This window comes from Lutjanus erythropterus, chromosome 20 (assembly GCF_056507025.1).
Source record: "Lutjanus erythropterus isolate fLutEry1 chromosome 20, fLutEry1.hap2, whole genome shotgun sequence".
Taxonomy (NCBI): domain Eukaryota; kingdom Metazoa; phylum Chordata; class Actinopteri; order Lutjaniformes; family Lutjanidae; genus Lutjanus; species Lutjanus erythropterus.
This window is the reverse complement of record NC_139336.1, coordinates 28291578-28307752: the sequence shown is the minus strand read 5'-3', so window position 1 is coordinate 28307752 and position 16175 is coordinate 28291578. Positions and strand designations below refer to the sequence as shown.

Here is a 16175-nt window from a genome sequence, read left to right as displayed (position 1 = left end):
TGGCCCATATATTTGTCTTTAAAAGACTTTTTCTGGTGTTAAATATTTGACATAATCATCTCCAAAACTAGTAACTTTATGCTCATTTCCAAATCATCCACATTTTTGTTGCGTCTTCTTTTTGATATGTAAAGGATAAAATCTTAACAAGGTGGTACGGCAATGCAGCTGAAAATATAAGCTTTATCTTTCTGATTGTCTGAAATCTTCTGACATTTTGTGTAATTTTAACTCAAGATTAAAGGGATAGGTCAGATTATTTGAAGCAGAGCTGCATGAGGTACTTGTCCATAGTCCGTGTATTTCCTACAGTCGATGGCAATTAAGCAGCAGGAGTACCAGTGTAAGAAGCTAAGCAATGTGCTGCAGTGGACAGAGTCAGCAACAAAATGTATTCTTCTTCTCCAAACTGAGGGTGTCGACAAATATCTACAGCGGGTAATACACTGACTATGGATAAGTACCTAATACGCACAATCCCACTGCAAATAATCTGAAATATCCATTAAATGCAGAGATTTTATTTTAGGATCAGTAGTTTCAGGATGTATTGGCTGAGACCAGGGCCAAGGTTTATTGTAAAAGACTTTTACAAGAACTTTTAAGCTGAAATTGAAGACCTTAGTTACGGGTAACGTACTGTAAAGCTCCCAAAAGCTTTATATATGTATGTTTTGTCTTTCAGACATTTGGTGGACATTAGCAGCATTGAACATTCAGAACACTGCTGACTGTATGAGGATTAATCCCATTACAACAATATATTCATACATTATGTAGTTCTAGTGAGAAGACAACAATGGAAACTGTTTAAAATAAAAAAGCTCTTCTATAAAAAAGATCTATTCAAGGCCTATAGAAACATCTATGTGTGTACAAAAACTATCTTGTTCCTTTTACTTAAAGACACATCAAGTGACTTTGACATTATATTACATAATTCTGTGTGTATACTGTATACATATTGTAGTACCTTACATGTACATTATGTATCTGCAGCAGCCAATTGAGATACTGTAGGTTGTCTGCAGTAATTTAACAAACTGTATATGCTTATGTGGAATGGTTTAAAAGTGTGTCCCACTCACTTCTCAGCTGCGCTCAGTCTCTTTGACTTTATGAACGCCATGCCGTGTGTCCTCATGTGAGTATTCAGGTTTCCCTCTGTTTCAAACGTCTTCCCACACACTTTGCATTTGGTATTTGGTGTCCCGTCGTTGTTCTCGTCTGTAACATCCAGCTGGTTCTCTCTTTGACTCTCGTCGTCGTCCTTGCCCCGTCCGTTGTATCGGGCGAGACCCTGCGGCTCTTTCAGCCGATGGACGATGAAGAGGTGTCGGGCCAGCGAGCGGTGAGAGGTGTAGCACAGGCCGCACTCCTGACACTGGTAGGACGAGCCGTCAGACTTGTGCTGGGGAATGTGCTCGTGGAAAGCAGCGATGTCCTCAGTGGTGAAGCCGCAGACGGCACACTTGTGAACTTTAAGGATGTTCACCTTGAGCCTCTTCAGCGGCTGTGAGTCGGAGCCCCTGGAGCTCAAGCCCGGAGGCCCCTCATCATCTTCTGGCTTCCTTTTGGGACTGAATGACTGCAGAGGAGATTAAAACAATCAGTTAGAAATGACAGTAGAACCACGGCCACTCCTGTCTGATAAATGTATCCTGGCAAATGTGTGCCACAATACCGTTTTCTTGTCAGGTGAGGCCTCTATGTTGTCAGAGTTGACAGTCTTGCCCTCTGGGTCTTTGTCTCCATGCATCAGCTGAATGTGCTGATCCAGCAGCACCCTTTTAGTGAACGGCTGACTGAGAGCTGGACAGTGCCTGTCAAGGTATAATAAAATATTAAGTTGATGTTATTTGTATTTTCATACAACCTGCTTGCATGTTTATTATTACTATTAAAGAGTTTAAGGATTTTCACTTTGGATGGCTCTGTATATAAGAAAGGTGAAGAATTGTTCTCCCAATATACTCACAAAACCTCCACAATGACATAATTGGAGCCCTAGTCTGCCTCTGATGATATTCTTAACCTAACCTGTCATTAGTGATGCCTAAACCTTGCCAACCCAACCAAAAACAGCAACAAGTACTAGCCAATCAGAGACAGAGTAGGGTGAGTCATGCCTTCGCAATATTAGGATTTGTAATTTAGCACACGGGCCAAACACCTGCCTCCTGAAATTTGACACATCACAGTCTTATTGCAACCAGAGGTGTCTTAACCTCGACCAAGTAGTTATTTTAATCCAAATCTTTCCAAATCTTTCTGGCCTGGAACCAGAGGAATCTACTCAGACAGTATTCCACCAGCCTTGGACTTGAATTGCCCGGTTAGAGCCGCTTATTTAATATGGGGTGGGGTCTATATGATGATTAACAGAGGATCATCTCCTGTGATGAACATGGCACACATTTTGTTGCTCTGATTGGTTGTCGGTCTTTCCAGTCACGTCTGTGCATGTTGATAACGGCCAATATAAATCAAAAATGAACTGAGAAGTTCCTGACTTTTGACTTAACTTTTGTGAAGTAGTCTGACCAAAACCATAACTTACCATCAACCATAGTCTTGTAAGATCAGAAAGTAGTTTTATTTTTGATACAGCGATGTCATCCTGGCGATAGTAACCTCAGGTCAGAAGACCAGCAATGTGTTTTTTCGGGTTTTGGACAAGTTGCTGTCAAAAACATAGTAGGTGTGTGTACTCACGGGCAGGTGTAGACCTTCCGCAGACCTTTGTGTTTGAGACGGTTGTGTCGACAAAGACTGTGAGAGGAGCTGAAGGACTTGTCACACTGTCGACATGGGTGTTTCTTCAGTATCTGCAATACAAGGAGAGTCCATGTCATGTCAAAATATAAACAATTATTAGTCATGTTCCTGCTCTTGGACTTGTGATGAGATGTAAATATGAACATTTACTGAAGTACCATACTTAAAGTTGCAGTAAGCAAATCTGGAGAAAGATGGTTGATCGTTGTTGTCAGACAGTAACACTTTAATGACAAAAAAATGACCATTTGACAAATCAGTAGCTTCCTTGTGATAATTGGTTTCGAACATTCACCTTGCCATGTTCGCGCCTCATGTGAGCCACAAAGACCTCCCTGGAACTGAAGAGATTATTGCAGTCTCCACATGTGTATCCTGAGCTGGGAGGGTTCTTGAGGTCCGCGGAGCAGTTACTGTTTGTTTTCTTTAGCGGCGAAGGTGAGGGCTTCTTTTCTCCCTTGTCTTGACCATTGACATTTCCTCCATCTTTGTTATTGTTATTATTACTCGGGCTGTTGCTGTTGGTACTGTTAGAGTTTGTGGGCTTGGTGCTGAGAGGAAGGTTGATGCCCAAGTTTGGTGGACCCTCGATGGTCTTCAGGGTTCCATGGATGGACTGAAAAGAATCCACACGTACAGAATGAATTAGAACTAATACGCTATAAAGCACTGCTATGTAGAACATTTCTAAACTAAACTTATTAGTATGACTCATTGCCTTGATTGAAGTAAAGCTAGCAGTACTTGGTCACACATGCTGTGCCTATTCACTGAGCATGAGGTTTGAATTCAGTTAATGCAAAAAGTCGATCAGAAGTTAAAAAGTGATTATTATTGTCAAGCATGCTGGAAATAGCTGTTTTTGTGCCCACCTTGATGTGATCCAACATGAGCTGTTTCTGTGCATAGTGCATGGAGCAGTCGGGGCATTTGAACACCGAAACTTTATGATTGATGACGTGCTGGTCGAAGTGCGTGTAGAGCAGGGACTGCAAAGTAAACACCGTATCACACATGGAGCACTTATAGATCACCCTGAAAGACAGAAAAATAAAAGCTTGTACTTACAAAAGCACTCAGAGTTCACTGCAAAATTTACAAGACTCAATTTATTTACAGAGAAAGGAAATGAAAACTCAAAGTTCCAATGAAACGCATATTACAAAATGACTTTGTTGTCATTGTTGGGTCTCATACTGGTGTATAGGTGATGTACAGGGCAATACATATGTGATAAAACCACTTAAAATTCCCATGACGTCAAAATCGATGTTTAAGTTCAGATAATCCAAGGTGCAAATGTTATTTTATGTTTCACATGGTGCTATTTAACACTGAGGTGCAGATACATCTGGATTTTTTCTCCTCATGTCTGTATCTCTAAACAAACCTAATCATAGTGAAATATATATACTGTAGATATAGATTATACTCTTCTATAGCTCTAAGCATAGGCACAACAGGGCCAAACCCACCCAATGGTACAAGAACACCTGCTCCTTAGCACCTGTATCATGAGTAGTGCTGATGACGGGCCGTATGCAAGTCAGTGAAAGGTTACTATGTGGAAAAAAAACAAACCCAGGATAAGCCGCCATGTCTAAAAGCACAAATCCTGCTGCTGAAGAAGCAGCGAAGATGATTTTCCTTAGCAAAATGAATTGGACATGGGTATTATAGGTTATACTGGCGTGTGCCTGTGTGAAAGACTGCAGGTGTGTATGTGTGCAACTGACAATTCTTTGAGGAAAAATATGTACATTATGAATGTATTGCATTCTATTTTTATTCAAATATTTTTATATTAGATTTTATTTCACACTGAAGTAAATTTTATGCACCTGCTAAAACAACTGGAATATACTCCTTCTGTCTTCAACCGAATGCACAACTGACAAGCATCCACAATGTATTTGACAGTAAATACAGTATAGGAATACTTACTTGGGTTCTCCTGCCTTCATTCCTGGGTGCTGTGAGTTCACATGAGAGTACGTTCCAGGTGCAGACTTGAAGGCCATGGGGCAGAGAGGACATTTATAGAAGACCTCACAGTGAGTACTCTGGATGTGGGATTTTACAGTTGCAACATCAGCGAAGATCACACTACAGTGGACACAGCTGGAGGGAGGACAAATAGGAGTTTGCAAAAGTTAGATCTAAGTAGTATTTTTGCCTTTTTTAATTTTCTTAATTGGTGAGTCTAGCATGTTGGTCAGCACAGGACTCATAGGATCAAACCTTAGAGACTTTTCCTGGGACACATACATATTCACTTTCTTTTTGAGAGTTAAATTACACGATTGATACCACTCTTGTGTCTTTCCATTAAATACCAGGATCTGGCCAGACAATGACAAAAAAGTTGTTTTGTAGATATTCTCTGGTATTTTTAATGGTTTTTCAGAGTTGTCTTTTTCTGGGATATGATTAAAAACTGTTAATGACTCATCCTGCACTCAGGGGCTTTACTAAATTTGTTCTCAATTAAATGTTTTCTCTCCTACAATGCAGCGGAGCATGGGAGGAGAATACATCTGTTCACAAGTTTCCTGATGGCTGGATAGGTACACCCTACTTGTTGCTAAAGTAGATAACCATAACTGTTAGACGTCAGCTGCCTTTAAAACACAGCAGAACTGGGCTCAGCAACCTTCCAGTGAACATGACCGGTCTATGGGACGTACACAGCCTCAGAGACGGGCAAGGAATACAGTACTGAGGTTGTTTATGGAGTTTCCTGATGGAAAGATTGCTTTTCCATAAGTAAGTCAACTAACCGCTAACTGCTGTTAGCTCAGTTAGCTGTGACCTAGCCAACCCAGCAAGAAAACCATCTCAGTACAGTAGCCTATCTCTGTCGTCAAACTGACCTTTGTTGGTCTGTCACGCTCTTTTGGTCCCGGTCTGGCCGTGTTCACTGGAAGTTCTCAGTCCAGGAACAGTCAGCTAGTATGACCTCTCTTGCTCCTTGCATTTCATCCATGGACCTCTGTAGCTGCATAGTGCCTTAATGCAGACGCAGCCCTCCTGGCTTCTTTAAACACCAGTTTACGGGAGACTCGCTAGATATTTCATTGGAACTTTAAGAACATACAGATTTTTGTATGTAAAGATGCATGAGTGATTTCTCATTTAACTATGAGACAAGATCTTCATTTTGTAGCATTTTGATAGACCAGTCTCATAACTGATTGATTAATTGAACTATAATTGGTCAGATACCTAATTTTCAGTTTTAATGGCTTGTACATTGGGTGACTCCACATACAAATTGTGACCGTCTATTTGTCCAACTTTTTCCCCTCAAGTTTCAAAATAGCTTTCAGTAATATGGGATTGTCAATCTGGGGCAAACATAATGTAATAATAACTGTAATCAGAAATGACATTTTGAAAGACCAAGACAAAGAGACATTTAAGTCTGAACATAGCCACTTACTGTTCAAATGGTTAATACCATGATTTTGTGTTCTATCAAGTATCCAAAAAAATCAGGGTGTTAACAGAAGAAATAGTTTGAAAATTAAAGTTGAATTAACTTGCTCTCAAACTTTGGGAACTACACTGTATATCACATATCAAAGAAAAAAAATCATGTTAATGATTTTGGTAAAGGTAGACTGACCGGTAGCCGACTCTGCGGGTGTAATGTAGGCAGTTCTTGGTGACGTGTGACTGGAAGTGGACAGAGCGGCAGCTGGCACCACACTCAGGGCAGATGTATGGAGACTTGTGCTGGTGGATTCGCTGATGCGACAGAAAGCTGCACTGGTTTGGAAGAAGCATTTGGCAGATGGTGCACGTTTTCTATAGACAGAAGGCAGGAGATAAAGAAAATAATCAATTGCATTTTGTTTTGACACTGGAACAATTGCACACTCTCTCTGCCATTGTTGCCATAGAGAATGAAACATGGGACCATAGTTACTGAATTTATCCAAATTTTACCTGAAGTTTAAAAGTTAATTGATGTAAGCTGCAGAATGTAAAATCACTTTTTAGACACCATAATTTTTGGCAAAATTCCACCAGCCGTGAGTTGCATATGTAACAAAATTTAACCTTGTTGACTGGATGTTTCTTGCTGTAATGCACCTTGAGAGATTGAGTAAACACATACTTCAAAGTCACACAACTTTTTATCAGAAAAAACAAGTATTTACTAATGCAATTGTTAATCTTTTATACTGATGATTCAACATTTGCTTCATGTCAATGCAAGCAATAGATGCGCTCCAACTGTGAGTCACGATACAGTGTAAATGGGAAAAATTCATGGGACTTTTCCTTCTGGAATCAGAGGCGGCTGAAAAAGCTCCTCCACTCTCTGCAGCTCTATAGCACACTATACTGTGTTCATGAATAAATTTAACAACTATTTCACATTTGGAGATTTTAGATCAGGTTGGACCATATTATGTAGTTTTGCACAAATAGCATACACACACCTGCCCATTGGACTCTGTTGCCTGTTGATAGTGCATAGCTAGCGAGCTGTCATCCTTGAACATTTCGTTACACTCCAAGCACTTTAGGCTGTGCCTGCAGAGCTTTGATGCATCATCCTCCAAGGGCATGGCTGCCACAAGAGGAGCACTGCATGGAGCTGAAATCACTGCCGTTTGGGACCCACCACCAGCAACTTTTCCTGTGATTTGACTTGTGGGTGTTTGTGCTTGGGTGGTGGTGCCAGTGATGTTGGGTGGGCCTGACGAGGGCGATGTGGTTATCATCTGATCTGCAGGGATGGGTTTTAGGATTAGATGTGAGCACTGCATGACGACTCCTTTGTCTTTGTGACCCCTGGCATGAGACAAGAGGCTGCATTTGTTGTAGAACACTAGACTTTTGGCACAGTGGTTGCAGGTGACCTCAATCCGCACACTGCGACGTTCGTAGTGCTGTGTCAGGCTCTTCTCAAGAGCAAATGAATCTCCACACTCCAGGCACTTGTAGCCACGTGAGGGTAGAGAGATACAAGCTGAGGTTGGTGGAGAGAGGTTTGGGACATACACAGGGACAGGATTTATGCTACTGAGGACTTTATTGAAGGCGTCCACTACAGAGCTTTGAGAGCTGGTGAACACTTGAACCCTAGAGACTTTCTTTGAGGCCCGGCCAGCAAGTATTGTCTTCTGTTTGACTTGTGATTGTTGATGCTGTGGCTGTTTGGAGGAGGACAGGGCCTGCTGGAGATCACAGACAGCTGAGGATACAGTCTGAGGCAGAAGATTGAGGTTACTAAGATGGACTGTCTTTGGCACAAGTTTGGCATTAGCCAGACTAGAGGCAGGTACCATGACAGTCTGTTGTTGGATGGCATTAGCAGCTTTCAAGATGGCACTGCTGGCACTTTGCACTGATGCAGCAGGGATGACTGTTGCTTTGACTGTAGTGTTGTTAGCTAGTTTCAGGTTGATGACTTGGGAACCAGCTGTCTTGACTGCTGAGACAGGGAGGAAAGCTGTAGCCACAGGTTTAATAGTCATTTGCTTGGTTATTTCAATCGAAGGACCTCCAGTGGTGGCTACTACTGTGGTTGGCAGAGAGTGGCTTGTGGAAGATGAGAAAATTGCACTCGTGGTTGCCATGATTGATGGGCTATTCTCTCCTTTTCTTAGCCCATCAGGATCAAACTCTGGCAGAACTCGTGTGACTGTACGCCTGATTTGGCCAGATGAGGTCTTTATTGTTTTGATCCTGACTTTTGGGATGACCGGTGTGGTATCTGAGCTCGAGGCAGGGGAACCTTTGCTGCTACCCTCACTGGTGACACTGGAGGGGCTGTCTGGTGGTCTTGTCAGCAACCTCTTTGCAAACTCTAAAGCTGACTCCTGCTCATGTGTCTTTTCTGGAGCTCTGGGGTTTTCATTGGCATGGATGGATTCCGTCTGTGCTGTGGGAGAATCTGAAACACTCAAATCTGTAGCACCAGCCTTTTTGGCACTGAGGGCTGCTATGGCTGCTATACAAGATGAAAGTTTTGTAGAGGACTTGGCTTTGACTTGAGACATACTGGTCATATTAACAAGCCCTGATGGCTCTCCAGACTCCTTGCAGTCCTGACCTTCAGACTTGAGATCTGTGTCCTTGAGTTCATCTTCAGGTAAAGTTGATTGAGGAAGGTCATTAGACTTTGAACCACCCAGAGTGCCATTGTTTTTCTTGTTTTGATCATGTTTTTGGTCTCCATTTGCTCTGGGCTTAGACACATTATCAGCTGATACAGGAGATTTGAGATTCTGGTCCCCTCTCTTAGCAGTGGACCTAAAGAATGACTGACCTCCCTGCTTGTCCACAGGGTCATCTACCTCAATTTTTTCATCATCGTCAAACTCTTCAGCACTGGAGATGGGGCTGAACTGATTGAAGGTAGATGATTGGTTGTTAACTGTCTGCCCTTCCTCCCTGGAAACTTTCCACCCATTCTTGGTGTAATGAGTACCTGGTGGTATTGGTATTGCAGGCACAAGGCCATTATGAAGTCCATTGCCAGTGCCAACAGAATGAGGTTTAGGATGGCACTGGAAATGCCCATCCTTCTCTGATATGGTTCCGCCATGCTCACTAGTGTCCGTGTTTCGGATATTCTTGACAATGACACTAACGCCAACATCATGTCCTGTCGAGGGGTTGTGGGCCTCATCTTCATTGGTAGTTACCGCACCGCTGGGTTGCTTGAGCTGTCCGTCTTGGTCATCGTGGTGGCCAGATTCAATAGCAGCTTTAGGATCCACCATGTCGGGGATGTCGAAGGCCGCCAGAAGGTCATCGAAGTCTGGCGTCTTCATATCTCCCATGGTCCTGCTCCTGTTCTGATGAGGAGATCACCTGGGGAACACAGATGAAGTGGAAGAATAAGTAACAAGCCACATTCACTACAGATTTTTAAAAAAATATATAATAATGCGATGAGTTCTTCAACATGCAACTCTTCATACTGTCTGTGTATTAGTTAAAGGCAAATTATGCAGGATTTTCCCAAAAAATGTGGTGGTGCTGTATTTGACATCCTTTCGAGCGTAGCCTATATAAATTCTGTATTATGATGTATTTCCATTTAAAAAGGATAGGCAGGTAGGTCATCACACTGGGATGAATTTGATTTAAACATTGAAAAGTGTGCGCGTCACAATCCGACATACCATGCTGTTGCTACCTGGCTAACTAATAAATCTTAGCACTTTGACACTAAAAGCTGAAGATTGATTCATGGGTGGATGTGATGTGATATTTCACTAAAATTCACCTTGAATCCTGTATGAGTTGCTAACTGAATTATTGTTAATGACTGATAATAATTATGGGGTGGGGGTGTGTGAACTTTTTTGGCTTCTGAGATGTTTATGAAGCTAATACTTTCGTTTTAGGATTGCGCAACATAAAAGCTAGTAATATTCATAGATCATAGCTCCCATAATGGATTGCTCTATATTCTGGTAGGCATGAATTCCAAGTCAATCATTAGTCTCAAATGGGGCTTTTTCTCTTGGTGATAGGAAATAATCAGGCAATTCATACTGAGAGCAGACCTTAGGTTCAAAAGTAATAAATTTGGGATATTTTGCACAGTGATTCCAAGTAATTCTATCCAAACTTGGGAGTTTTATTCATATTGAATTAATGATGAAGAAGTATGCCTGATAAAAATTGAGTAACATGATTGTGTTAATGAATATTTTGAATGAATGCAAAGATCAGTATTCCTGGAGAAAATCATACGTGGTAGATGATAAGAGTATAAATAATCCTGTCTTAGTCATTAAAGGAAACATTGATTTCTGGGACGATATGATAAAGGAGTGTTGATGTACATTCCAGTCAGCCATAAAATAATAGTCCAAGAGCATTCATTGTATGATGTTTCTTGATTTGAAAAATCTCACAAAAGTAACACATCATTTGATCATATAAAGTATTTAAATATTATAAAGATCACACATTACAGAAAATGGAAATGAAGGTGCGCTCATGTTTATTGTTAGTGGGTAAGGAAGGTCCCAGCTGGTATTTTACTGTATCACAATTATATATTTGACAGATTTCAAGCTTTGGTCAGCATTCATCATAGTTTTGATTAAGTTAATTTTCAGCCCTGTTTCTGTGTTACTTTCAACAATACTGGAAAACCTTTTTAAATGAAGGACAATGAAAGATCAACTACTTCATCATTTTTTAGGGCTATTTGCACATTTTTCATCTTTAGATATTTGGGAGGAAGCTTGGAATTACAGTATGATTCGTGGTGGATCTGGGTCTAACCACATAAACCTTGTTCAGTCAAGTATTTGTTTTGCAGTTTCTTTTGTCGCCACGTGGTGACCACTGTGCAGTGTATGACATACCATGTGACGACTGACTTACTGCTTTCTGGTACTTGATGTTCAGTTTATGCATTAGTAGACTTTCTTCTCCTACGTCATCAAATCAAACTGCGTGACTAGCTGACGTACATATAAGTATGTGTAATTATTCCCATTACTGCCTCTTTTGTCCTTATGTTGGAGAACTGAATTGAACCAGTTCAGAGAGAAACACCAGGGAAGAGCATGCTGATCCACATGGGGGGTAAATGTGACCTTTTGATGACATTAAATGTGGGTACTCAGCAAAACATTTCCCTCTTCAATCACTACGTGCTCAGGATTGCTATAATTAAACAAATTGAAAAGGGAAAAAAACAATTGTATACCAGTGTGCTAATGAAATCTACTGAACTTTTCTTGAAAAACTGCTGGAAAAGGCAAGAATCTGCATCATATGTGCATCAGAGAGTTCCTCTGTTTGAATATAAAAGTTAATCAGGACATTAATGATCTGGTCCAAGTAATTAATACAATACAGAAGATAATACTGCAGCAAATAGTCAATTGAAAGAAAATAACTTTTAAGGGTTTTGGACTTTTGGTTGGACAAAAGAAATTTGAAGACATCACTTTGGGGTCTTGCAAAATGTGATGAGCATTTTTTCAGTTTTTTGACATTTAATAGACTAAACGAGTTATCAATAAATTGTGCTAATAATCGGTTGATTAATTGATAATGAAAATAATCATTAGTTCCAGCCCTAGTAGAAGATGGGTGAAGCTATCAGTGAACTGGCCCTTGCTAGATGGTTTTGGGGTGAATAAAGCATGTAAACAATACTTTCACATAAAGAATGAATACAGTGCTGCAGGATGACATTTTTTGTAGAACTAGGAAGTTGAGCTCTGGTTTCCTCCTCAAAAAAACCAATCAGATTTTTCCAGTGGATTTTTGCATTATTGCAGAAAATAAGCTCTGTGGCAAACAAAAGTTTGTGATACTTACACGTTTTGTTCAACAAGATAATCTTCACAAATGAACACCGACCAAAAACAAACTACTTCTACTACTACTACGTATTTTGTGTTGTAGAGCAACAACATGAAAATCTCTTAAGCTTCTTTTAACCACAGACCGTATTTCAGACATCTAACTAAAAATCTAAATCTAAATTTTAAAAAGCCATTGAGTTTGAGATGACAGAACTGGAAATGCTAATATGCTAACTCAGTTGTGAGCTTTAGGGCTCATTCCTGCAGCACTTTATATAAAGTATATGAACGTGATGACAGAAGAAAAGACCTTTGATAAGGCGGTACTAAATAAGATGTCAAGATGGTAGCTTTAATGCAAACATTTTTATTTAGCAAAAAATACTAATGTTCATAGAATATGCTTTTGTTAGTGAATTCTATAAGCAAAATCAGTCACTTCAGGATTGTGCAGGTGGTGTTTTGAATTGTTGTGCCTAGTATTGCTGATTTCACGCCAACTTTATAAAGGTTTTTTTTTTTTTTGTATTATTCATTAAAAAAATCAAAGGCAGCTTGTACCAGGGAGAGTAAAACCTCATTTTGGGGTCTCTGTGTTGCAAGTAACCTTACCAAAAGGGCTCAGCTTTATTTGTAAATGAAGAAGTACACCTGAGGGGTATTTCACAAAGAAGCAAAATCTTTTTGGAGCTTCAGAAATATTAAGGTGCACAGGGCATTGATAAACGTCAGTAACAATGTGTTCTTTTCACTACCAAAGATAAAATAAAAAGGATTCAAATACAAAAAGAATACTGAATAGTTCATTGAGACATACATGCATGACGTTTGTACGCAGGACTCCTGTGGTTGGTCAAGCTCATGGAAAACTACGATTGGTCAGATTTGTGGAAATTGGACAAATTTGTAAGGTTGTGCTGAATTTGTGGGGATTGGTTGAATTTATTTGAATAGTTATGATTGCAACATTGGAACTTCCTGGGGGGACTGCAGATCGTCTCATACACTATTATCAAATATTTGAATGCCTTTGCTTTCAGTGGATTATAACTCTCTAGTAACAAACCAGTCTTTATTATTTTTAATGTGAGCAAGTAAAACATGATGGGACTGAAATGCACCACCATGTTTATATGTATTATGCATGTTGGGGACAAAAGGCACAGTCATGGAGCTACTCTAATTGTTCAGTACGTGCAGTTAAACCAGTCCTGCTCTTTGATCCAAACACATCTGCACACACACCGAGCCATATCTTGTAACCACATCTTTGGTTTCAAAAAGCAATAATTCTTAATTAGATCCAGATGATGGGATGGTTTTAATATAACAAGCTAAAACAAAATGACAGAGAAGAGAGGGAGAAATGTTATGGAGGGAGAGAGCAGGCGAGAAATGCAGTGAGGGGGAGAAAAATGGCTGCTGAGCTGTGAGAGGCTGCAGCAGTGAGAGAGAAAGGCCTGGTGGAAAGAACAGCTAGTCACAGCCATGACAGTCAGAGAGAGCAGCCGGACGTAGAGAGTAAATGAAGGTTAAATACAGACAAAATATGAAAAATACACAACACAGAATTCCTCTCAGCAACAGCAGTTTAATACACATGCAACATCACCACCTGAAATCTACACACACACACACGCACAGGGTAAAAGACTGCTACAATCTCAGTAAATGTAAAATAACAATGGTGGAAACATGCAAGTGAATCAGCCACTCCTCACCCTCTTGCCTCCGTCCCTCTCCAGCCACTAGCCAAACCTTCTTTCCTTCCTTCCCTCCATCCTGCAACAAACACAGTCACAACACTGCTAACCCACAGAACGCCATCCACCCCACCCTGCCTGGAAAAAACAAGTCCTGTTTCTTCCCAACCAGGCAAAAGGCCCAGAATACAGGGTCAGGTTACATCCAGGGATCTGGTGAGTGCTGGTGGTCCTGGTGAGGATCCTCCTTAGTCATTCTCTGCACCACTAGCAGCACACAGACATACAAACAGACAGATAGATCATGCTCCTGTGTGTGTGTGTGTGTGTGTGTGTGTGTGTGTGTGTGTGTGTGTGTGTGTGTGTGTGTGTGTGTGTGTGTGTGTGTGTAAGGCTCTGGGCTGCGGATTCTCCCAGCCAGCCAGCCAGCCACGTCCCCCTGCCCTCGTCCCTTCCCAAATCTCCCTGCCCCCTCCTCGCTATGAGCCGCGCTGCTGCGTAGCACACCGGCTTCCAGCCTGCAGCGGCGAGCTGCAGCAGCAGCACCAGCAGCAGGGTCTGTGCCATGGTAGCCAGTGGCTGAGCTGTCATGGAGGCTATCTCTATCCCTCAGTGGAGCACAGAGACGGTATTGTTCCTGTCAGCCCCTCCGCCTGCCTCAAACCGGTTTCAGCTGGTTCCGGTCAGCCAACATAAAGCCCTGTGCTGCAGTACGGCCTCGGCAACACACAGGCAGAAGTAGTGTGCCCACCTCTCAGGAAACACTGCAACATTTTTCACCAAAACTACATGGATTTTGTCAGTTAGATGTTGTTAAACAAGAACATCTAATATTTTGACAACATTAGAGGAGATTCACTACTCTGTGTGTTTGGATTTCCATAAAATTAGGCCACAAAAATACAAACAATGCACAAAAAGATGGTGTTTATGTGAGCACAGTTACATTGACACATGAAAACAACAAAGAAAATAAGAAAGTTATAAAATGTTAACAAGAACATGAACTAAAATAAAAAAAAAGGCAAAATGATATTTGATAACAGGATTCACTCTGGTTGCTTGCACTACCATAAAATTAGGCCACTAAAACACAAACAATGCAAATATAGATGATGTTTAGGTGAGCACAGGCGCCTTGACACATAAAACAGTGAAGAAAATGCTAAAAATGGTAAAATGTAAACAAAACATATGAGATAAGTTTGAAAATGTGAGTTAAAATAATGCAAAATGACATTTGATAACAACACTCACTACCTGGGGTGCTTCCACTGCCATAAAATTGGGCCACAAAAACACAAACAATGGACAAAAAGATGTTGTTTGGATGAGCACAGTTACCTTGACACATAAAAATAGTAAAGACAATGAGAAAACTGACAAAATGTAAAATAAAATATGAGGTAAGATTTGAAATAATGTATGGTAAAATGACACAAAATGATATTCAGCTAAACATATTGAAAAGAAGAAGCAAATTTAGGTAGCCATGATTGTAATAGAGGGTTACTTCGGTATCTTGGCCTGCTTCTCAACCAGATCCCACAGTGCTTTCACCCCTAAACACACTGGTATCTCCGTGAAAACTACAAACTTTCATGCAGCCCCCAGCAGCCATTGCACTCAGCACTGTGATATGAAGACAAAACCCATCACACAGGCCATCCATGCACCTCCCTCCCAAGATTCCCATCAAACACATGCCCCCGCCCCCCCACCCACCCACATATGCCGCCACAGAGACACACATCAACATAAACATGCACGTTCATGCACATATAGAGGTAAATGTGCCATACCCTTGTCAGATTTTTTTCCACTCTGAGAGATATTCAGGAAAAAATCAGTCTTCCTGTAGAGGCCTCAGCACCTGCCTTTACTCAGCCCCAACCATTCCAGCCCCCATCCATCCATCCATCCTCCTCCTCCTCCTCCTCCTCCTCCTCCTCCTCCCCTCCCCCTCTTCCCACTCTCCTTCACTGGGTCAGTCCTAGATTTTTTTAGTCCCAGTCCAGGCCTCGTTTTCTCCTCAAGCCCCCGCCACCACCACCACCACCACCACCACTTCTACGGCCGTGCATGAAGGGACGGATGGAGAAAGGGGGCAGTGTTCAGCAGGCGAATCAGGCCTTTTGTCTCTGTGTGTGCAGGGGGGTGAGGGGACTCTTCACTCTGGCTCTGGAGCAGCAGCAGCAGCTGGTGCAGAGAAAGACGAGAGAGAGGGAGGGAGACGGAGACAGAGGGAGGTGGGGGAGACAGAGAGGAAGAAAAGGAAATGAGCAGGAGAGGAAGATAATAAGGGCTAGAATATGCACACCGTGTTCGTATCTTAGGCCTGTGCCATAGCAGAGTCATATATGATCGAGTGGAAAATATTGGTGTGAGATTG

General features: G+C 41.4%; 1 protein-coding gene across 2 annotated transcripts; it reads right to left on the bottom strand.

The window, feature by feature from the left end:
• Nucleotides 1–602: 602 nt before the first annotated feature.
• On the bottom strand, nucleotides 603–15677 carry znf532 (zinc finger protein 532). Of its 2 annotated transcripts, none has more exons than XM_084746254.1 (9): nucleotides 15586–15677; nucleotides 7230–9612; nucleotides 6407–6588; nucleotides 4723–4899; nucleotides 3651–3813; nucleotides 3074–3394; nucleotides 2716–2828; nucleotides 1685–1823; nucleotides 603–1588 (listed from the first exon to the last, which is right to left on the bottom strand). In XM_084746254.1, the coding sequence occupies exons 2-9, from the start codon at nucleotides 9579–9581 to the stop codon at nucleotides 1085–1087; spliced, it is 3951 nt and encodes a 1316-aa protein (XP_084602380.1). In that variant the 5' UTR covers nucleotides 9582–9612; nucleotides 15586–15677; the 3' UTR covers nucleotides 603–1084. The 2 variants fall into 2 exon arrangements, with proteins under 2 accessions (XP_084602380.1, XP_084602379.1); XM_084746253.1 differs by lacking the exon at nucleotides 15586–15677 and adding an exon at nucleotides 13802–14365.
• Between the last annotated feature and the right edge of the window lie 498 nt (nucleotides 15678–16175).